Source organism: Phyllobates terribilis, unplaced genomic scaffold, assembly GCF_046119375.1.
Source record: "Phyllobates terribilis strain yellow unplaced genomic scaffold, ASM4611937v1 Scaffold_1__5_contigs__length_1240528914, whole genome shotgun sequence".
NCBI lineage: Eukaryota > Metazoa > Chordata > Amphibia > Anura > Dendrobatidae > Phyllobates > Phyllobates terribilis.
Window position 1 is genome coordinate 399,782,171 of NW_027362761.1, and position 23,680 is coordinate 399,805,850.

The 23,680-nt window shown below is 43.5% G+C and overlaps 1 protein-coding gene across 1 annotated transcript in view; it reads right to left on the reverse strand.

Moving 5' to 3' along the window:
* Window positions 1-3,044: 3,044 nt before the first annotated feature.
* PRDM6 (PR/SET domain 6) overlaps window positions 3,045-23,680 on the reverse strand; it is a 155,762-nt gene continuing 135,126 nt past the window's right edge. Inside the window, exons 7-8 of the mRNA XM_073654925.1 lie at window positions 11,958-12,134; window positions 3,045-3,894 (exon numbers count right to left, since the gene is read on the reverse strand). Of these exons, the coding sequence (XP_073511026.1) occupies window positions 3,780-3,894; window positions 11,958-12,134 (292 nt within the window). The 3' untranslated portion in view covers window positions 3,045-3,779. The remainder of the gene's footprint in view (window positions 3,895-11,957; window positions 12,135-23,680) is intronic.

Genomic DNA, 23,680 nt, shown 5'->3' on the forward strand with positions numbered 1-23,680 from the left:
AGAGCCCCTGCTCCCTGCCACTTCTGCTCAGACTTCTCTGCACTGAACTAAGATGGTGCCCACCTTTTATACTCCCTTCTCAATGCACCCAGGAACTGCTTCCTCCCTGCTCCTGCACTGCAGGGTTCCCCTTCCTCAGTGTTCCCTCCCCCCACTCCAGCCAGGGACAGGGACTGTCGTGCCCATCTCAGGGGCATATTGGTCGCCCTGCCCCACGGCAATGTGGTGTAATGCATGCAGGTGTCGGGTCCTGATCCACACTCCATCCTTATCTGAGAGTGAGATATCACACCTCTGGGTGAGGTGCAATACGTCTGTAGCAACCGAGCCCTCGGTGCTACAGTTCCATTTATCTTCAGCCTAGGTGACGTATTGTGATACAGGGCCGTGATTTTGGCTATAAAAGGGTCCCCTAGACCCCTACCCCAAGCTTTTTAAGAGAATCATATATGGCGTGCCAGGAGACTCTATGGAATGCTTTCTCAGCATCCAACGAGAGTATCTACTTACAAATTTTTAACTGCATCTAGCCCAGGAAATACTTTGTGCCTAGTAGCAGTGTCTGCTAGTCAGCGGATTATCCCGGCTGTTAAGCAAGCTACACCACCTGTAGTTTGGACACTTAATTTTTTCAAAGGAAATGCTTCGGGACCACGGGATACTTAGTGAAGAGCATCAGGAGGCACCCCAAGGCATAGGGGCTGGGACTGGCACTAGGATGCCTTGCGGTGGACAGCCGAGCTCGATCCTTATAAAAGCTTTTTAACTGCAGCAGCTTTAGTGGACGCTACTGGAGCTGGAATTACGCGGCTGCTGGCATGAGACTTGCCCTCCAATAGATCCTTGTAAATGGATTTAAAGTGTATTCATTCAAATTAGAGGGACAATTTAAATTAAAAAGCTTAGAGCTGCCTCCACCACAGGGGGGCTCTCTCGACCCACCAGCGGACAGGCACCAGTATTGGGAGAGGGGGGCTGGCCGTCAGGGTTCACCGCGGCTCTGGCACAAACCCGGCGACACGGAGGTGGCACGGGCAGGAGCGGACTGGCCGTCTCGGCTTCTCACTTTTTGGATTTTAGAAGGGCATGACATGCCTATATCTGTGTCTCCCCCTCCTTTTACTCCTCCACCTCTTTTCTTTTCGCATGACTATATGTACTTGTCACTTTTCCATGTGTTAGTTGTGTCTTCTGAGCAGTTTGTCAGCTTTTGGACACCTTTGAAGGTGTTTTCTATGTGTTTCTATGTGTTTTTGTTTGCCTGCCATTGGTTTTAATGGTGTTCGAAGGTGTTCGACGAACAGTTCGACGAACTGTTCGGCGAACACACGGGTGTTCGACGAACCGAACCGAACTCGAACACTACGGGGGTGGCTCAACACTAGTACTAACTAAACAATTACCAATACTTACTCAACACTTTTTGCAAACATGGGAGCAAGTCTTAATCTCATCATCTATATTACATAGGTTTGGTCCATTAACAACCTTGTTTGACAACACAGATTTCCCCCTTCTCCGGGTGCGGACTCATTTCTAATCTAGGACAGATCCGCTGGGGTTAGATTGAGCCACATTCTCATGGGATCAGGCTCTTTTCATTCCTTTATAGAACTTGGTGGCTCTTGTACAGGTAGGCGTCTATCCTGGCTGGCATATTTCCAGCTCATGTCATTTATAAATTCTCACATATCACTGACTAGTATAAAGGATAAACTCACTCCGCTTGAAACCTTAATCACTCAAGTAGGTCCTTGTACTAAACTTCTATCTTGTATATACAAAGCAACACAAAAGGGACACTTGCAATGACCCTCTACCCTTTACTGGGGCTTGGGAGAAGGAATTGGGTAGTCAAAAAGCATTCATGCTCTCTAATTACCTATTACTTGCCGTGCTAAGGAGAAAAACTATTCTATGTAGATGGTGGCGTTGTCCCACTAGGCTACAAAGGATCTTCCCCTGTGTCGGACATGTGCTGGCGGCACGCAGTGCATCTGGGTCTGTGTTAAATAAATAGTGGGAATACCCATTGGTTTGTGGGTTATTGAATTCAACTTTCTCTCTCTCTACAATAGTCTCACTGGTAGCAGAGTCACACCCTACCCAAATAGGCCTACTTTCCATTACTGCAGATTTAATCGCAAAAGCAAAGAAAGATATATCCTTAAGCACTTTCTAACAACTGTTAAGTCAATTATTTCACATCAATGGAAATCTACAAAAACTCCCATTTTGGGTGAATGGGTGGAAGAGGTTAACAATATTATAAAAATGGAAAACATGATTGCACGTGATAAAAATCTCCTCATAGCTTTTCATCGCCAATGGACATGTTGGATATTATTCAGGAAGGGGAATGACCTGGAAATCTGGTTGTCAGAAAATAATACTGTGAATAGATTGTCTTGGTAGATGTGGTCTCCTCTGAAGTGCTGGTTTCATTAATCATCATGTTTTTTTGTTTTTTGTTTCCCTCCCCTCCCGCAACGTCCTTTTCCTTCCCATTCTTTCTCTTTCCGCCCTCCTTTCTTCTTTACATTCCTCTAGTACCCACATAATTATTTGGTTCATGTAAGAGCTTATATTAATACCTCATCAAGCTGGTTATACTTATATTCCAATGTTTAACGATAACGTAATATTAACATCAACTTTTTTTATTGTTATTCTTGAACGCAATTGAAATGTTATGTTTTCATATCAATGTTGTTAAAACCCAATAAAAATATTTAAAGTAAAAAAAAAAAGACTCTTTAAAGGGTCCAAATAGACAGTTAAGATTGCTACTTTCAATGCATGGTGCTAGAGTTCCTGTCCACTTCCTCTATGAAGAGGTTATTTGCATGGTTTAACCATTCACCAATTTAACACCATATTTCCCCTTTAGGAGTAGTTGGAGAGATATTGCAATCAGCTGATCACCAAGGTAATTGTTATTGGAGAAGGCATTATTTCAGTAATGACCATTTTTTTTATCAACATATTAAGAATATCCACACAGAAAAGCTATACATATATATTTTATTTGGAGTATTGCAACATGTTTACGTCCCCAAATTATCCCACTTACCATAAACAATGTCTATGAAATCTTTAACATGAAAAGTGCACAAAGTATGATTTGTAAGTAGACTCAATAGATGATGGATGAGTGAAATGTCCTCTTTGGTCAGTAATCAGTTCCAAATGACTCAAACATGGCTCCCATCACAATGTTACCATCACAATGGCTGGACGAATACTTGAAATCATCAACATCATCTCTTTACCGGGTGAGAAAGAAAGCAGAAAGGAGTTTCTTTCCGGTCTTCTAAATTCCATTGTCTTTAGAATATCCTCGCCAACCTGGCCCTTGTCTCTAGAGGAATGGTATCATGCTACAAAAAGGTGCTTTTCTAAACATGTCCATGTGCATTCATAGACAGAGATGTGGGCATTGACAGAAGAACTTGACTTTTGCTTTGGTATTAAATAACATTATTTTTTTTACAAAATGCATTTAGAAATAAAGCTATATATAGATGGTGGGACTGAAAAGGTTAAGTCCCCGTGTCCTTTGAAATATAATTCACCCCCACTCATAAATAAATAATGTCTTTCTTGGTCTCTCTTCCATGCCAAGATCAATATCTCTTAACATCTTACTTATTTTATTACTGCTTTTGGTTTTCTGGGCCTGATTGAAAGTTGTTCAGAGGAAATCTTTGGTTTTGCTTAAGTGTCCGTGACATTTAATCATGACTTTCCTTGCAGTTTAATTCCAACCAGTCAATCAGTTAATCCACTTCAATTGATTCTGTGCTCTCTGTTATCGGCTTGCACTCGTTGGGCATCCTCTGATGTCGACTCAGCTGTGTGGCTTGTGTGAAGCTCCTCTCGCACCTCTCGCACCTAGAGGAGGCAAACATAAAAATTAAGACCATAGATGCTTTGGTGTTTGTGTCAGAAGTTTTCTCAGTGTACTTAATAGGAACAGACACTCAAAAGTGGCCTCTGGTTTCATCATCCAAAAAGGTTTAATTGGCGGCTACTAGCGGTGCCTTAGTGACTATAATAGGGCATGGTCCGTCTGATTCAGATCACAGAAATCTGTCAATAGGATGGGGGGAGGTGATTTCTCTAGAGAGGCCTGTCTTGTCCCTGCACTGATCACTGTCACATCAAATAGATAAAGAACAAAAAGAGATTTTTAGGAGAGAGCCATCAAAGTAAAATCGTGTCTGTGGTTTTCTGCTCTGCAACCTCCCGAAAGAAATTGATGACAAATAGAATTTCATCTTCTGTTCATTTCAGATCTGGGATTCAATGATTTGGGTTTCCTATGAGCCTGGAAGTGAGACCTGAGCTCATAAAATAAGAAAAATATACTATGATGCATATATAAAAGAAGAAAACATACAAATTGACAATTTACTGGCTAAATGAAAAGGAGATGACAAATAGTATATAAAAAGCTCATATAAAGAGACACATTTAAACAATATTTTTGTATTTTTTTTTAATTCACGAAATGATATTTCTATATCTTTATATATTTTTTTTTATATATTATGTTATATATTAATTTATTATAGAAGATATTAAACTGCAGATGTTAAAAAAATGTTTTCACAGCTGCAAAAAAAATGGCAACTTTCTTCTAGAAACGCTGCCATATCTGTTCTTTGGTTGTGTCCGGTATCGGAGCTTAGCTTCGTTGCAGTGCGTAAATATATTGACTTCCTCTCTGGGACGTCACTATCTATTAGCCTGCCATTCAATGCACATTTCATTAAAATAGTATAAAGGATGAAAAACATATTTGAGAGAAGAATTGTATTTTTGCTTGTTTCATAAATGACACCAAATGTTTCACTTAAAATTACATTTCCGTCATGGAACATTTCTTTAAAAGAAATCCTGTGAGTGTTTCAATACATTAGTAGAAACTTTTCATATCTTAAGGACTCGGTTTGTTCTTTACAACCAATAATATATTGTTCTCAAGAAATGTAAGTACATGGTGTGTTCTGAAAATATGTTCTCAAATTTCCAATAAAGAAAGCTAATCCTTACAGGTCAGTACAACCTGGCCCATACACGTCAGTGACAGTACATTGGCAGAACAACTGCTGTTTATGGGATTACATTGATATGGTTTGCTAACTATATAGGAGTTATGACCATTTTTTCCTTAGCCTTAGATAAAATAAGAGTGAAATTTACCAACAGATGATATCCAATAAAAAGTCACTGACACAATAACTTAAAGGGGTTATTGAGTGAAAACGAGTTATCACCTATCCAACTTACTGATTGGTGGGGGTCCGATCTCTGATACAGAACAGGGAATTTATATCTTCGATGTGCCATTTTTATCCCCATTAAAAATATAGCGGCAGGTCTATCCACAGTCATCCATAAAAGTGCCCCATCTGGGATAGAAACTCCTTTTTCTGTTTCAGCATTCGGACCCCTACCTCTCAGAAAGTTAATTCTCTGTAGAGCTAACAGAAAAAGCCAAGCGCACCACTTTTCATCTGGATTGGGAAAGAATGGAGCGGCAGTCAAGCTTTTAATCACTGGCTCTACTATGTAATGGGAATAAGTGCCCCGTTTTGGCGATTGATGCAGGTCCCATTAGTCGGACCCCCCATGTTCAATACTATCACCCATCCTGCGCATAGGTGCTGACTTGTTTTCACAGGACAGTGTCTTTAAAGGGGTTGTCCGGACTTGAGCTACAAATTTGCAATCACTCTATGTGACTGCAGACTTGTGAATACTCACATCTCTCACACTGTGCTCTGTGAGGATTCTGAAGTGCTGGCACCAGGAGGATCGGGCGCATGAACGCAAGTATGTGATTTGCATACATGCGGTCACATGCCGACTAGATGCAAGTGTATTGAGCGAGGCAGATACAGTCTAGTCAGAATGTGGCCGGAAGTATGCATATCCCATACTTGCAGCCACATGACCAACTGCTCCTGGCACCGGAGAATCCTCACAGCACACAGTGTGCATGATATGAGGATTAACAAGTCCGCAGTCACAGAATGACTACAGACTTGTAGCCTAAGGCTGGTCAACCCCTTTAGGTTCAAATGCTTTGGTGAAGTAGGTCTGACTGCAAGCAGCTATTTTACTACTGAAAACCAAATTTAGCCTGCAAAGAAATGATATCCTTGAGGTAAGAAGTGCCTCATGACTCATGACTAATACACACATTTCGCTGAGCATGGTGTAAGCCCATACACGTTTAGGACTACAGGTTCACATGATGGATCCATTTTTAATCTGCTTACTTTCACGACTTTGGCTATGTCCACAATCCCGCATTGATAGATGGCACTTAGGATGCATGAAAACATTCCCTTACACTTCTGGCAATATATTCACCTGAGCTGCCGAAATCGTTGGGCATATCCTTATAAATAGGTTGCATTTCCTTGATTGTCTTTCTGGGAATATTCTTAGCCGCCTGTTCTACTGCTAAAAAAACTGCAGTGTGATTTTGACAAATGTAAAATGTCAGCTTTAATGTATCAGACCTATCAGCTCAATGAAAATAACTCAGAAGTATTGATTGGCTAATGATTTTTGGTGTATTCATTAATGTCTATGGGCAGATGATTCTCTCCGAGTGCCTGGAGTGCTGATGACACATTAGTGTATTGCTGATTGTTTATTAGAAAACTGATTAGTTAGTGGATTGGTGTGCCAAAATATACTACCTTTTACTGCATGACAAACTTGGAACAGAGGCATTTACTACTTCCCAAGTACTTAAAGACCATTTCACAGGTCTGCATTACGCTCCTTTAATCTCAAGGCAGTTCCAATATAAGAGTTTCATATAAAAGGTAAACAAATAATTCAAGATCCCTGAACCCTTCTTGTCTTGTGACATGGCAGGAAGGTGGTTAATGTGAATTGCCATGGCTGTACGCAGGCTCAGGAGCACTTTTACGACTCTTGAGGGGAAAAAAGTTATAGTTTTTTTTAATGTGATGATGAAAAGCAAAACGAGGTGGAAGTGCTGGTTCTCCTTGAAGAGACCATCTGAATATGTGAATATGGCAATGATCCATTAGGGATGAGTATACAAATTAGCTCTCTGCAGAATGCTAGAAACTATCTTGCAAGTTCTTCCTAGGAAAGGTATGTACCCTAGCAGTCAATTCCTGACCCTATGACGAGACTTACATGCCCAGGGATAAATGCCAAGCCAGAAACTCATCTACTCACTGGCGGACAAAGACAGCAGAGGGTCCCTGTGCATGAACAATATATGGGCCCCCTGCAGTCCTAGAGCTCAGCAGAAAGAACAATTCCACCTGCTTTGGAGGTGGAAATGGGCCCCCTGACCTCCTGGGCCTGTGTGTGGCTCCTCAGTCTGCACCAATGATATTTCTGACCCAGCATCTACTGACAGCCTGTTTTGGGTGCTTGCCCCTCATCAATGGAAAGCAGAGTTTGGCTGGCAGAGTGGGAGGAGTACTGGTTCTCCTTAAAGAGACTAGCGGAATATGGGGCATTTTCGGCAATGCTGAATGGGAGAAAAGTATTCAAATTGTCTCTCGCCAAACGAAAAACTATCTCATGGGTACCATGGTCAGACATTAACTTATAGAGTAAATACCTCTTGGAAGGTGGTAGTGGTGAGATAGTGGCTTAAAGGGGTAATATGAGAAATAAGGTGTCTATTCCCCAGCATGGGTGTGATGGCTATCTCTATAGACATTATAGACATGTTTGATTTTGCAGTACAGAATCTATAGTTGCTGTAGACGCATCTATATACCTCAGAATTTATTGGAGAATAATATGGAATTTGTACGATTTTTCGGGGTATATTCCAATGAATGGCACATTGCTTATATTGGAAAATATAGTAGGGAACCATGTGCTGCTGTAAAAATTCTCTTAGACTTAGTCATATTATGTAAATCAAGCTTAATGAGGTAGTGCCCTCAAAAGGTCCTTTATTCCTTATCCACCGGCTAGCTGACAAATATATCTTGCTGGGTGTCCTATGGCAGGTGCTCCCAAGTTCATGAAAACAGGGATCCAATGTGTCCTAATTAAAGACAGCAGGCACGAGCACTGTCACTCTATTCAAAGTTTTGGGGGCTAACAGATAGCCTAGCACTGTAGATGATTGGGGAGCTTGTGCACATGCCTGAAAGCATGCATACCATGTAGTGTATATCTAGTAGTGGGACCAATAGTGTATTTCATAGTCCAAAGCCTTTAAGTCATATAATGTAGAAACTTGGCACTCATAAATATGCTTAATAGATTTTTTATTTGTATTTGCAGTCACACAAGTAGAGAAATAAAGAAGACGTTTCAGCCACAAACAGGACCTTCATCAGTGTACTCCGACTGCACCGGTGAGAAGGGGGAAGGAATAGAAGGACTCAGCGTCCAAAAGAACATTACTCCCAGTCCTGAAGAGAAAAGGTATGCTGGTTTCAGTGAACACGTATCCACCGTTTGTTCCTAGGAAGACTGATCTAGGTCCTGTTTGTGACCAAAACGTCTACTTTATTTCTCTACTTGTGTGACTGCAAATACAATTAAAACAATTAAGTCGTGATCCATATTTACTTACAACCCTTTTAAGTCAGACATAGCCTGATTTTTTAATAAAATAAATGAAAGGTGTTGTCCACTACTAGGACAACCCCTTCTTGATCTAAATGTTTGGTCCCAGTAAAATAAAAAAGCTTAAACTCACTTTCCATGCTGGCGCTGTTCCAGCGGTGTTGGTACTCGATTTTCCAGGGCTCTCCTGCAGTTGTTGTGACATGTGACCCCGGCACCCAATCAGCGCTGGCATCACTGTCCCCGCCTCCTGTCGAATTGAACATGAAGAGGAAGTCCGGGCTGCAGCTGATCTCTGACTTCCTCTTCATGTTCAATTTGAGAGGAGGCGGGGACAGTGACACCAGTGCTGATTGGGCGCCAGGGTCACATGTCACAACATGAGCACAGGAGCCCCGAGAGAGAGAGAGAGTGCTGACACCGCAGGAACAGCGCCAGCACGGGAGGTGAGTATAAGCCTTTTTATTTTATTGGGGTATGACAAGGAGCTATCCAACTGCTGGACAACTTCTTAAAGGCCATGTTCCCCCATGGTGTAAATATTGCATTTTTCTGCTACATTTCATTTGCGTGGGAAATCAGTTTAACTGTCCAAGCAAAATGGATGGGATTTCATTACAACTCATGCCCACTGTGCGTTTAAAGACACTGTTGATCTGTGCGCTTTTTTTGGTATGTTTTTTTTTCTCTGCAGCCATCTATGTGGAGCATGAAAAAATACACATAAAAAAACGCAGTTACATTTTTAAGTGCAGGATATGCAAATTGTCTGCATATGCATATTTAATTTCCCAGAGGAGCATGCATGGATTTTAAGTCTCCTCACTCTGACACGCCAGTCTTGACATGTCACTCTCCACAAGGAGAAACGTTACCCCTTAGACCTAAGTGCAGAATCAAAGCTTTTCTGTACTTAAAAATACAACTTAACAACACACCTTCAAATTTGCACAAAAAAACACGTTAAAAAATGCAGCCAAAATGTAATAATCAGAGAAAGGCATTATTGCATATTCCCTACAGAAAACATGCGGATAAAAACACAGCAAAAAAATGCAGGATTTATGCTACATGTGAACACGACCTAAATGGGAAATCAGAGCCATGATGCTTTGGTGGCGCTGCAAAAAATAATGTCTGTCCACGCAATGGGAATAATTTATGAGGATTAAAATATATAATAATCTGAGGTTAACAAGCAATAAAGCTACATATTTGCTTACAAACATTTTTATTTCAGATACAATAACTTTTGTTTGTAAATCATTTATTATTAATACATAATTTACACTATACCTAGGAAGAGATAAAGGCGTCCACAGGGTTACAGATACATAAGGCCTGAGTATTTAAATAAATCCATTTTCCGTTTTGACCTCAGAACCTCTTCAATTAATTACTAAAATCTATTTACACAGCAGTCAGGGGAAATCAATTATATATCTGACAGGATTTCAGCATCTCTTTTTCCATTTCTTCAAACAGCAAAGCCCTAATGGGGGCTATTTATCACAGCCCACCACCTGTAAATACAGGGAGAGGAAACATCATAAATACAGCAACTCTGTTGCATCTTTATTTTGTTTTTGGAGATCTGGAATGGCTGTTACATTCCTTCAGGTTGCCGATTTTTTTAACCGCGTTCTGGAGGATTTCCTCCAGGGATTCTTCAATTCTATCAATTCTTGTACTTGTGACAGTCCTATAATGGGACAGTGCTATCCATTGTCCGATACCTACATTACTGCATTAGCCCCATAATCCACATGATTGTAGTCAATAAACAATGCCTGTTTTAGGTGAGTAATGATGTAAAATCATATTAAATATGAACTATGATCTATTTTATATATTTCTACACATCTATCTGTCTATATCCATTTATCTATTTATGAGATAGGTAAAGAGTCAGACTAGAAATGAGTGAACCCGATCTGTAAAGTTCGGGGTTCGTACCGGACACCTAGTGTCCGATGCTGAACTCCGACCACAGACTTCTCCTGGAAAACGGACTTCTCCTACAGTTTGGGATTCCAGGGAGAGAGAGATTTTCCAGCTCCAAAGTTGGGGTCTCCATTGATTTCAATGGGGTTCAGGTTCAAGTTTGGTACAGTTCTGGTACACAAACCGAACTTTGGACTAAAGTTTGGTCATGTACCAGAACTCACGGGTCCGCTCATCCCTAGTAAAGACTTATTCTTCATGTCACTACCTGGCTGCAATTGACCCATTGATAACAGTCAAAACCACATTCACTTTATTACTTTTCCTACTTTTCCAAATCTCATATTTCAAGGATCCAAGATGATAAAATGTAAAAAAAATTAAAAACCAACATCAGAAATGTGAAAACAGTTTTTTCAATATATTACATTTATACATTCGGAAATCCATGGCCAAGGTTGCGCTACTGAATTGGAGAACATGCTGTTTAATTTCCCTTACTTTCAGTGTTGTCATAGGGACCTTGTGTGGATGCAAATTACCATATGCCGTACAAAATGTTACCTTACTCTATCAGTGGTGTATATATGAAGGCAATTATAATATCTAGTTTGTGTCATGTGAGACAATAAGAAATTATATCAGACAGTAGAGAGGACTTAAAGGAAATCTGTCACCAGGTCTTTGCCATATAATCTGAGAGCAGCATAATATAGAGACAGAGACCCTGATTCCAGCAATTTGTCACTTACAGGGTTGCTTGCTATAGTTTTGATAAAATCACTGTGTTATCAGCAGGAGATTATCACTAGAGGACTAGTAAAACTGCTGCCAGGTAGTCCTAAATATTCATGAGCTCTGTATAACCTCGCCCCTTCCAGTGATTGGCAGCTTTTGGTGTACAATGTACATGGGAAGAAAGATGCCAATCAGTGGTGTGGGCGGAGTTATACAGAGCTCATCATTCAGAGAACCGCTAGATCTGCAGCATTTAAAACAAAATGACATCAAGCAGCTCAGAAAGGGATACATGGCTGGAATCAGAATCTCTGCTCCTACATTTGGCTGCTTTCAGATTAAGTGGCAAAAACCTGGTGACAGATTCCTTTAAGACCAACATACACATTAGACCAAAGTCGACCGAACACACCGACATCAGTTGGATCGACCATGACACATGATGTCAGTGGAAAGAAGGAATCCCAATGGCCGAGCGTTATGTTCTCCCTGGAGATAAGCCACTGTGAGGGGAGCTAAGCCTTCCTGTGTACTGGGTAGTCGGGAGAGACCTTCAGACCTTTAAACTCAAGCAATCATATTCTAGTGATGAAGTAAGATATTAAAAAAATTGTTTTCACAATATCATGTACACAGTATGACCTTTTAGAATTGGTAATTATTTATTACTAACTACTCACTTAAATGGTTTTTCCCCTGTATGTGTCCGGATGTGGTTGTTTAATGTGGTTGCTCCAGCAAAAGCCCTGCCACAATAGCCACACTTAAAAGGTCGGTCGCTTGAGTGGGTGACAACATGGTTCCTTAATTCTGATGGCTGGGAGAAGGACTGGGAACAATGTCCACACTGGTAAGGCCTAAATAAAATAAAATGGAAAAAAAATCGGATTTTTCCAGGTAGATTCAGAATGCTAGAATATCAATGAAATTCCAGGTCAAAAACAAAATTTACATTCTGCACTCATCTTAGTTATATGGACTAAAAATTTCAGAAACTCAGAAAAAATGATCACCACGCAGCTTTGAGTCTGAAACATGTTATTAAAGAAGCACTCCCATCAAAGTATGTATCATCTTAACATATTGAAATCATAACACTATATGGCACTGTGTAGTTACAACTGCTCATTTTGCCTTTCTACCTAGTAAATTCTTCTCTTTTCTCTCCTGTATGTAGAAACAGGAAGTTCCTTTTCCCAGCATGAATCATTCCTCTCTTCAACTCCTGATCCAGCTGATCCCTCCTCCGCCCACTGCCAGGGACTTTTGCAGTGATACATGACTCATGCAGGGAAAATTGACCTCCTGTTTCTACATAGAACTTAAAAGATTCAGCTAGTCAGTTTTTAATCACATGATGTCAAAGACCTAATGGAGAAGAGAAGAATTAACTGGGTAGAAGGGAAAATGAGCAATTGTAAGTACACAGCGCTATATAATATGATAACTGCAATATATTAAGTGGATAAAAACTTTGATGGGAGAAGGAGTGCTTCTTTAATAAAAATAGGAAGTATACAAAACACATTGACTGGATGGGAAATAGCCCCAGCACAAAATTATGATAATAAATAATACATTTAATGTTGTTCAATAAACTTGTTGTATGTAACATAAGGTTTAAAAAGATGCATCTCTATCTTGTTGAATCCATTATTCTGCAATGTCAATCCAGAAGAAGACAAAACAACCTACATGAGACACCTGTGAATACACTCAGTTTAGGGAGAAAGAAAATTATATATGGTAATCAAAATAAACCACTGGATCAACCTGTCTGCAGTATGTATAGAAACCTTCTTTCAAGAGAATGTCTTACTTTCAGGCCCCTTTATATTATTTCAATGTCAAATTATAGCAGAGTTCCATTGTCTCACTGCTCTTACAGTAAAGAATCCCCTTTTATGATTATGTTGAAATGATAATTACTTATTGTAACATAATTTGTAGTCTCATATTTTGGTAAAAAGGTACATTTAATAAACCTAGAAATCACCAGATGAACTGAATAGTGTACTTGTTATAAGGACAACATAGTGAACTTGTGATATTTATGTGCTTATAATCAATGCTTTTACCAGTTCAAGGTGCTATTAACATTTATGTCCTTTACTTATTCAGTTTAAGGTCGCTCAGGATCGAGCAATCTACAAATAAAACTCTTCATTGGTTTTGTTCAACGAGCTGTTTTTCACTCTCTTTACTAATGAGCTAACGTGTAATAATTACTCTCAAGAGATGTCTAAATGTAAGTTTTGTCCAACGCTACAATCTCCTCGCAGGCCGTCATATGATGAAAGTGAACCAAGGGAGAAGGTAAAGTAAGAGCGAGGCTGAGAAATATATAGCACATATTCTAGGTATACAGGTGAGGAAAAACCCAGCATCCAAGGAACGTCGTAAAATCACTTTATTTAATCCCAGTAAAAACAATGCATGTCACAACCATCTCACATGCATTCTTTTTACTTGGATTAAATAAGGTAAGTGATTCTATGAAGTTCCTTGGTTGCTGGATCTTTCCTCACCTGTTTGCCATTCCCTGCGGCACTGCCGTCTTTCTGACCACCGGACTTCAGAGCGAGTGAGCTGACTCTTTTTTCCTTTGTTATCTTATATTCTAGGTATGAGTATATACAGTCTCAGTCTGAATGAAGAACATTGAGCCCACCAGAGGATTTGATTCTGAGGGCTCACCTTTCTCCCCCACTCAAGAGCCCCATAGCAGCTGCAAGGTTTGCACAATGAACTCTCTGAAGGAGAAGCTAGGGCCCACCAGAGGATTCTCCGGTTCTCTGGTGGGCCAGTCCAACCCTGAGTATATACCAGCATGTCGCCTCTACCTTGCACCTGATGATATTAATGGAGCCTCCGTCACCTCCGTATACTCTAGTTCTGATTCTGCCACTCACCTCATATCAAGTCACAATGATGCGGCAACCCCTGTAACATGATGACATAATCAGACTGTGAGCTGAACCCAATGTCGTATTCTATCGCCCCTACTTAACTCTACAATACTCTGCTTAACCGTAATATAAGCTTTATTTGATGTTCCAGATTTTACCTATGATCTTATAAACTATTTTTTCTGGCTTATCACATTTAGTTACCACACTTTCCTGATTGTCCTTTGCCTCCAATTCTCGTAAAACTTCTTGTGTGGGTCTGAACATTGAGACTCCCATAAATCATTAGGATGGGGGATATGTTTGAATGGAACAGTGGTGATTTAATCTCCGTAGGATGGCCGGACACAGCCAAGCACTGTACACCGCTATCTCCTTTAGTACTATAGACTATAACCTCTGTCTATTCAAATGGGGGACACAAGTTCTGCTGATTGGTGCAGGTCTCAGCGGTCAGACCCCCACTAATCTAGTAGTTATATCCCATCCTTTGAATAGGTGATAACCTTTTAATTCTGTTGTTCTTGTATCTGATGTGAGGCTGTAGACAGTCAAACCTGTTGATAATGGTGGGTTCAGCAAAAAGTCTGCTCTGTATCGGGGCCTGCCGCTTGTCCCCTGACAAATAATGTCAGGGGAGATAAGGATTCAACATTTCAGGTTGCCAATCATTTTGTTCTTGGCAAGATAGGCCCCTGCCAGACTCCTCTAGCAGCGACTCTCTCATACCAGAAAACAGGAGCGCTAAGCAGAGCCGTGAGCATCATGAGAAATATCTGCCAGACAAATCTTCATTCGACCAACAGCTATTTATTGTGTATGGGGGGGGGGGCTCTTACATAAAGTAAGTGGGTCTCATTGTAGCCTTTGTAAACAAGATCCACTGCTATGATGATAACTTATTGTCGGGTGGATATCCCACCACTGGGACCCCCATGGATTGGCAGATCGGGGAATTTTTAACCTCAATGGAGAAGTTTTATTCCCATTACAAAATGCAGCAGTATGTCGGATGCCCGACTGCCACTCCATTCATTCTCTGTGGTGTAGTGGTCAACCATGCGCATTGATGCTCCATTCTAAAGGGATAATAATTCACCGCTCTGCTCATCGGTGAAGAAACCAGAGGTCAGACCCCAATGATCAACAAGTTATCCTTCAGAATAGTTTGCTTACACCAGACAACCCCTTTAACTTGTCTGATTTCACATACAAACTATATATCATAAAAAATGTGTTACTAATATATGTCATTTTTACACCCTATATTTATACTTTAGATTCATTTCTGGAATTACATTATGTTGGAGTCTTAAACATCTCCAATAACAATAACAATTATAATATAGTATATCATAGTGTAGTATAGTCTAAAAATATAAAATGCAAATTGCAGTTAACTCATCACAAGTGTTTTCACTTAGGAGCAGAATTACATCCTTTAGTGTCATCAAGTATCAAGTTTTAGATTCATTTTTCAAAAAGTTTACAAGACTTAAACAATGCTTCAATAATGTGCCTTTATGGTCGACCCTTTTAGTTATTTACAGTTATATGAAAAAGTTTGGGCACCCCTATTAATCTTAAGCTTAATGTTTTATAAAAAATGGTGTTTATGCAACAGCTATTTCAGTTTGATATATGTAATAACTGTTGGACACAGTAATGTTTCTGCCTTGAAATGAGGTTTATTGTACTAACAGAAAATGTGCAATCTGCATTCAAACAAAATTTGACAGGTGCATAAGTATGGGCACCTGTAGCATCGGCGTCTCTGCCCCGTACTAGGCAGAGACGCCGTCCCTCTCACCTCCCCGCTCCTGGCGCGGCGTCCTCCAGCGCTTCTCCCCCCGCTGCTTCCGGCACGCGCTCCTTCCCCGGCAGTGTGCTTAGGGCGCGCGCGCTCCCCCTCTCTTAAAGGGACCGCGCGCGCCGTCCTAAGGAGTCCCCGGCCAATTGCCGGAGGACCTCCCATATTTAAGGCACCTCCTCCAAAATGGAGGTGCCCGAGCAATGTTGTTGCAAAGCCTTCACTCTGCTTCAGCCCTCAGGTCCCGTTACCAGTTACCAGCCAGTCACCTGCCAGATTCCTGCTTGTTACCTGCCAGTCACCTGCCGGATTCCTGCCTGTTACCTGCCAGTTACCTGCCTGATTCCTGCTTGATACCTGCCTGATATCCGTTTACCTGCTTGCAAGCCTGCGGTCCGACGGTCTGCTTTCCTACACCTGTCAGTCTGTCTATGGACCAGCCTGCTCGCTCACCTGGGAGCGCTCATCTGCTACCTGCCTGCTAGCCTACCTGGAGGCTCCGCCGTCACTTGCCGTGACCACCTGCCTGTCCAGAGACTCTCGCCTGCTCACCTGGGAGCGCTCATCTGCTACCTGTCTGCTAGCCTACCTGGAGGCTCTGCCGTCACTTGCCGTGACCACCTGCCTGTCCAGAGACTCTTGCCTGCTCACCTGGGAGCGCTCACCTGCTACCTGTCTGCTAGCCTACCTGGAGGCTCTGCCGTCACTTGCCGTGACCACCTGCCCGTCCAGAGACTCTCGCCCGCTCACCTGGGAGCGCTCACCAGCCCCCTGCCTGCTGTCCTTCTACCCAGAGACTGTCCCTGTCACTTGCCGTGAGTACCCGTCCTTTTACCCAGAGACTGTCCCTGTCATTTGCCGTGACTACCAGCCCCTCTACCCAGAGACTGTCCCTGTCACTTGCCGTGACTACCTGCCCGTCTTCCCTGGGAGCCACCCGCTTCCTTACATGGACTGCCCCCTTGTATAGTTGCACAGAGGTTCCACCTCCCAGACCCGTTACAGTTTTCTCGGGCCATGGAACCCGGTGGCCCCCAGATCTCCGATCTGCACCAGGAAGTCTTACGTCAGAAAACTCAGCAGGAGGTGGTACTGTCCTATCTACGGTCCGTTAACTCTCGTCTAGGCGCATTGTGTGACTTGTCTATGTCTACCTCTTGTCCAGCCGTGCCCATTCCTGCGGTACCGCAATGCAGTCCCTTCATGGTACCCGACTATGGACCTCGGCTTCTGGCACCTCCACGCTTTGCCGGCGAACCTACTTTAGCTCGGGGTTTCATAAACCAGTGCACCCTGCACTTTGAGCTATTGGCATACCAGTTCATCTCCGACCGAGCCAAGGTGGCCTTCATCATGTCCCATCTTACTGGGGAGGCACTGGCATGGCTAAATCCCCTGTGGGAGAGAGGGGATCCCCTGGTGTCCGACCTGCCGTCTTTCCTCGCTGCTTTCCGGAAAGTCTTCGATGAACCTGGACGGAAAACCTCTTCTGCCTCCTCACTGCTACGTCTCCGCCAAGGGAGTCTCACCGTGGGCCAATATGCCATACGGTTCCGCACCCTCGCTTCTGAGCTTGCCTGGGAAAATGAGGCTCTGGTGTCCGTCTTCTGGGAGGGTCTTTCCGGTCGGATTAAGGACGAGTTAGCTGGTCGGGACATTCCTACCACTCTGGATGACCTGGTGTCACTAGCTACCCGGATTGGCATCCGGTTCCAAGAACGTGCCAAAGAGACTACCTGGGAGAAAGACTTTTCTTGCTCTGCTCCTACTTCCTGCCTCTCAATCAGTCACTCCGCGGGCGCCCTCGCCTGAACCTATGCAGATCGACCAGACCAAGATGGTCAAATCTCGCCAAGAATCTCGCCGAGCCGAGGGAAGCTGTTTCTATTGTGGCAGTATGGAGCACTTCATCCGTTCCTGCCCGGAGAAGCCGGGAAACGCCAGTGTCTAGGACCGCTCGGAGAGGTCGTCCTAGACAAAAGTAAGCCCTCTCCGTCTCTGACTTTACCGGTCTCTATTGCTTGGGGAGAAAACCGTCACTTTGAACTTGCCCACCTGGATTCTGGAGCTGCTGGAAACCTCATCTCCCAGTCTCTGGTAGAGAGATACCGTATTCCCACCAAGTCCCTGGCTGAACCATTATCAGTCGCCTCCGTGGATGGAAGACTTCTCTCGGAGACCATACTGCTCATCACTGAACCCATAACCCTGCAGGTGGGAATGCTGCACTCTGAGGAAATCTCATTCCATGTGTTGTCCGGTCTTTCTCACTCCCTGTTGCTAGGTCTACCTTGGCTCCAGACACACGAACCCGTATTGAACTGGCGATCCGGTGAAGTACTCCGATGGGGTCCAGACTGCCATAGGACCTGCCTGGTTCCGGTCCGCCCAGTTCGCCCTCCGCCTACTCCAGCTAATTTACCAGGTCTCCCGGCTCCTTACTGGTCCTATGCGGACGTCTTCGGTAAGAAGGAAGCAGAGACGTTGCCACCCCATAGGCCATATGACTGCCCGATCGACCTGGTACCTGGCACCACTCCTCCCCGTGGGCGTATCTACCCGTTGTCTGCAGCCGAGACCCGGGCCATGTCTGAGTACATTGAAGAGAATCTGGCTAGGGGATTTATCCGGAAATCTACCTCCCCGGCTGGAGCCGGATTCTTCTTTGTCAAAAAGAAAGACGGCTCGCTACGCCCCTGTATTGACTATAGAGGACTCAATCAGATCACGGTTAAAAATAAATACCCCCTTCCGCTCATCTCTGAGTTATTTGATCGTCTTAAAGGCGCCAGGATCTTCTCCAAGCTGGATCTACGTGGAGCTTATAACCTGGTCCGTATCCGTCAGGGAGACGAGTGGAAAACAGCATTTAATACCCGGGACGGACACTATGAGTACCGTGTGATGCCCTTCGGTCTCTGCAATGCTCCCGCCATCTTCCAAGAACTGGTCAATGACATCTTCCGTGACCTTCTTTACTCCTGCGTGGTGGTATACCTGGACGACATCTTGGTCTTCCCTCCGGATCTTCCCACACACCGGAGGGATGTTCGTCAGGTCCTGCTTAGGCTCAGGCAGAACCACCTCTATGCTAAATACGAGAAGTGCCTTTTTGAGCAGACCTCTCTTCCTTTCTTGGGCTATGTTATCTCCCAGACAGGCTTGCGAATGGATCCCGAGAAGCTCTCTGCTGTCCTAAAGTGGCCCCGTCCGGAGGGCTTGAAGGCGATACAGCGATTCCTGGGCTTCGCTAATTACTATCGTCTCTTCATTCCTCACTTCTCGTCACGGACTGCGCCCATATCTGCGCTCACCCGTAAGGGAGCAAATCCCAAGGTATGGTCATCCGAAGCTGAGGAGGCCTTCCTTTCCCTGAAACAAGCCTTCTCCTCTGCCCCTGTGCTGCACCGTCCGGACTGCAACAAACAGTTCTACCTGGAGGTTGATGCCTCCTCCTCTGGAGCCGGAGCGGTGCTCACCCAGAAGTCTTCCTCCGGGAGAATGGTAACCTGCGGCTTTTTCTCTAAAATCTTCTCCTCCTCTGAGCGCAATTACTCCATAGGAGACCGAGAACTGCTTGCCATTAAATTGGCGCTGGAGGAGTGGCGTTACCTGCTTGAAGGGGCTCTATACCCGGTGATCATCTATACGGATCACAAGAACCTGGCATATCTCCAAAATGCCCAGAGACTTAATCCACGTCAAGCCCGGTGGTCTTTGTTCTTTTCCCGCTTCGATTTCATCCTTCATTTCCGCCCGGCGGACAAAAATGTCAAAGCTGATGCCTTGTCCCGATCCTTCCTGCCCTCCGACCAAGAGGAGGAGCCTATGCACATTATCGACCCCTCCAAGGTGATGAATGTGGCCCCCTTGGATTTGACTCGTCTTCCACCCGGCAAGACGTTCGTGGCGCCTCCAGACCGTGAGAGGGTTCTTCGCTGGGGTCATTCTTCTAAACTAGCTGGCCATGCCGGCCAAAAGAAGACCTTCCTACTCATTTCCCGGCATTACTGGTGGTCTACCCTGCGTAAGGATGTGGTAGACTTCGTCTCTGCCTGTTCATCTTGTGGCTGCAACAAAATTCCCAGACACTTACCAGCTGGTCATCTCCTGCCGCTTCCCATACCTGTTGCCCCGTGGCAACACATCGCTATGGACTTCATTACCGATCTTCCTGTCTCTGCCGGGTGTACTGTCATTTGGGTGGTCGCGGACCGCTTCTCTAAAATGGCCCACTTCATTCCCCTGCCTAGTCTTCCGTCTGCACCTGAGCTGGCTAAGGACTTTATTCGCCATATCTTCCGTCTCCATGGCCTACCCCTCCACATCGTGTCGGATCGAGGGGTTTAGTTTACCTCACGCTTCTGGAGAGCCACATGTAAACTGCTGGACGTCACCCTGGACTTCTCCTCCGCTTACCACCCTCAGTCCAATGGTCAAGTGGAGCGGATCAATCAGATCCTTACCAGCTATCTCCGGCACTTTGTTAATGCCCACCATTCTGATTGGGTGGACCTCCTTCCTTGGGCCGAGTTCTCTTATAATAACCACGAGAGCGAATCCTCTTCCAAGTCCCCGTTCTTTATTGTCTATGGCCAGCACCTCCGGATTCCGCTCCCTGTCTCCGTTTCTGTGAGCGCTTGGGAGCGCTTACCAGCCACCTGCCTGCTGTCCTTCTACCCAGAGACTGTCCCTGTCACTTGCCGTGAGTACCCGTCCTTTTACCCAGAGACTGTCCCTGTCATTTGCCGTGACTACCTGCCCCTCTACCCAGAGACTGTCCCTGTCACTTGCCGTGACTACCTGCCCGTCTTCCCTGGGAGCCACCCGCTTCCTTACATGGACTGCCCCCTTGTATAGTTGCACAGAGGTTCCACCTCCCAGACCCGTTACAGCACCCTTATCATTTTCTTGTTTTAAATACTCCTACCTACTTTTTACTGACTTACTAAAGCACTTTTTTTGGTTTTGTAACCTCATTGAGCTTTGAACTTCATAGCCAGGTGTATGCAATCATGAGAAAAGCTACTTAAAGTGGCCACTTGCAAGTTGTTCTCCTGTTTGAATCTCCTCTGAAGAGTGGCATCATGGGCTTCTCAAAACAACTGTCAAATGATCTGAAAACAAAGATTATTCAACATAGTTGTTGAGGGGAAGGATACAAAAAGCTGTCTCAGAGATTTAACCTGTCAGTTTCCACTGTGAGGAACATAGTAAGGAAATGGAAAAACACAGGGACAGTTCTTGTTAAGGCCAGAAGTGGCAGGCCAAGAAAAACATCAGAAAGGCAGAGAAGAAGAATGGTGAGATCAGTCAAGGACAATCCCCAGACCACCTCCAGAGAGCTGCAGCATCAACTTGCTGCAGATGGTGACACTGTGCATCGGTGAACTATACAACGCACTTTGTACAAGGAGAAGCTGTATGGGAGAGTGATGCGAAAGAAGCCGTTTCTGCAAGCACGCCACAAACAGAGTCGGTTGACGTATGCAAAAGCACATTTGGAGAAGCCAATTTCTTTTTGGAAGAAGGTCCTGTGGACTGATGAAACCAAGATTGAGTTGTTTGGTCATACAAAAAGGCGTTATGCATGGCGGCAAAAAAACACAGCATTCCAAGAAAAACACTTGCTACCCACAGTAAAATTTGGTGGAGGTTCCATCTTGCTTTGGGGCTGTGTGGCCAATGCCGGCACCGGGAATCTTGTTAAAGTTGAGGGACGCATGGATTCCACTCAGTATCAGCAGATTCTTGACAATAATGTTCAAGAATCAGTGACAAAGTTGAAGTTATGCAGGGGATGGATCTTTCAGCAAGACAATGATCCAAAACACCGCTCCAAATGTACTCAGGCATTCATGCAGAGGAACAATTACAATGTTCTGGAATGGCCATCCCAGTCCCCAGACCTGAATATCATTGAACATCTGTGGGATCATTTGAAGAGGGCTGTCCATGCTCAGCGACCATCAAACTTAACTGAACTGGAATTGTTTTGTAAAGAGGAATGATCAAAAATACCTTCATCCAGGATCCAGGAACTCATTAAAAGCTACAGGAAGCGACTAGAGGCTGTTATTTTTGCAAAAGGAGGATCTACTAAATATTAATGTCACTTTTCTGGTGAGGTGCCCATACTTATGCACCTGTCAAATTTTGTTTGAATGCAGATTGCACATTTTCTGTTAGTACAATAAACCTCATTTCAAGGCAGAAACATTACTGTGTCCAACAGTTATTACATATATCAAACTGAAATAGCTGTTGCAAAAACACCAATTTTTATAAAACATTAAGCTTAAGATTAACAGGGGTGCCCAAACTTTTTCATATAACTGTATTTGTTAGCTATTTTGTATTATTAACTTAGCAGTTAAAGTGAGTGAGTGCTCTATACTTTTATTTACACTCCTCAATGTTGGAGATTCCCTGGGGCTCTAGGAAATTTAGTTTCTGATGATTGGGTCACCTGACTGATTAAAACTCTTTTGCTAATGATCAAGACTGAATCTAGTAAGGTTATGTTCTCATTTGAATAAATAGAACATGCTGCTAATATTGAGCAGATTCCCGGCTTATGGCCCCTGTTAATAAAGACATTTAGATGCCCACAACAGAAAATAACTTAGCTACAAACAGAGATAAAGAGGTGGTGTTGGCAACCGCTCAAAACTTTTGCTCCAAGTATGAACTTTCCATCTGGATATAGTAAGGTGTTTACTATAATGTTTCTACTAAAACAATTTTTTTGCTCTACATAAACTATTTTATTTATAGCATTCTTTAAAGTGGTTGTCCACTACTTAATCTATTAATGCAAAACAGTTTAGCATAGTTTAATACAACATATAACAGTTATTTATCGATCCTCCGCCTCTCCTCTCATACTGCTGCACACGTCCTCCACCAGTTATCTCTGTTATCTTGTTTCAACTTCTGGTGAGGACACAACAAGAAGATTGGTTGCAGTTTTCATACTTTTTAAGGTTGAAGGTAGACTTCAGTCCACCGAGTTCAATCTATAGCTTAAGGCTGTGTGCCCACAATGCGTTTTTTAAGTGTTTCCGCAGCGGCAAAAACGCTGCAGAAACACTTAAAAAACGCTAAGAAGGCCTGCCATGTTCCCCAATGGTAATCCGCATGTGCTGTGCACATGCTGCGGCAATTTCTGCTGCGGGTTATCATTGCGGAAAAAAACGCAGCACTACCAATTATTTTGCGGAAGCACTGCGTTTTCGCCACCATTGACTTGCATTGGAACGCATGGATTACGCATCACTGCTTCTGTACATGCGGATTACATGCGTTTCAATGTGCGGATGGTACCCGGGTCTGGAGGACAGGATACTCTCCTCCGGACCCGGGTACCATAGAACCTGTAAAAAAAAGAATAAAATAAAAAATACATTTTATATTTACCTTATGATGGCCCGCGGTGCGCTTGCCTTCGCTTGCCGGTAGCTCGCGGTGGACTGAAGGACCTGCGCTGATGTCATAGTCATGTGACGGCAGGTCCTTCAGTGTAGTGTACCGCGAGCTGCCGGCAAGCCAGGACAGAGCGAATAAAGACTCCGGGGGCCATCAGAAGGTAAATATAGATTTATTTTTTTATTTTTTGACATTCTTTGGGGTCACACTATATAAATCCATGCCGGTTGCATGGATTTATATAGTGTGACCAAGT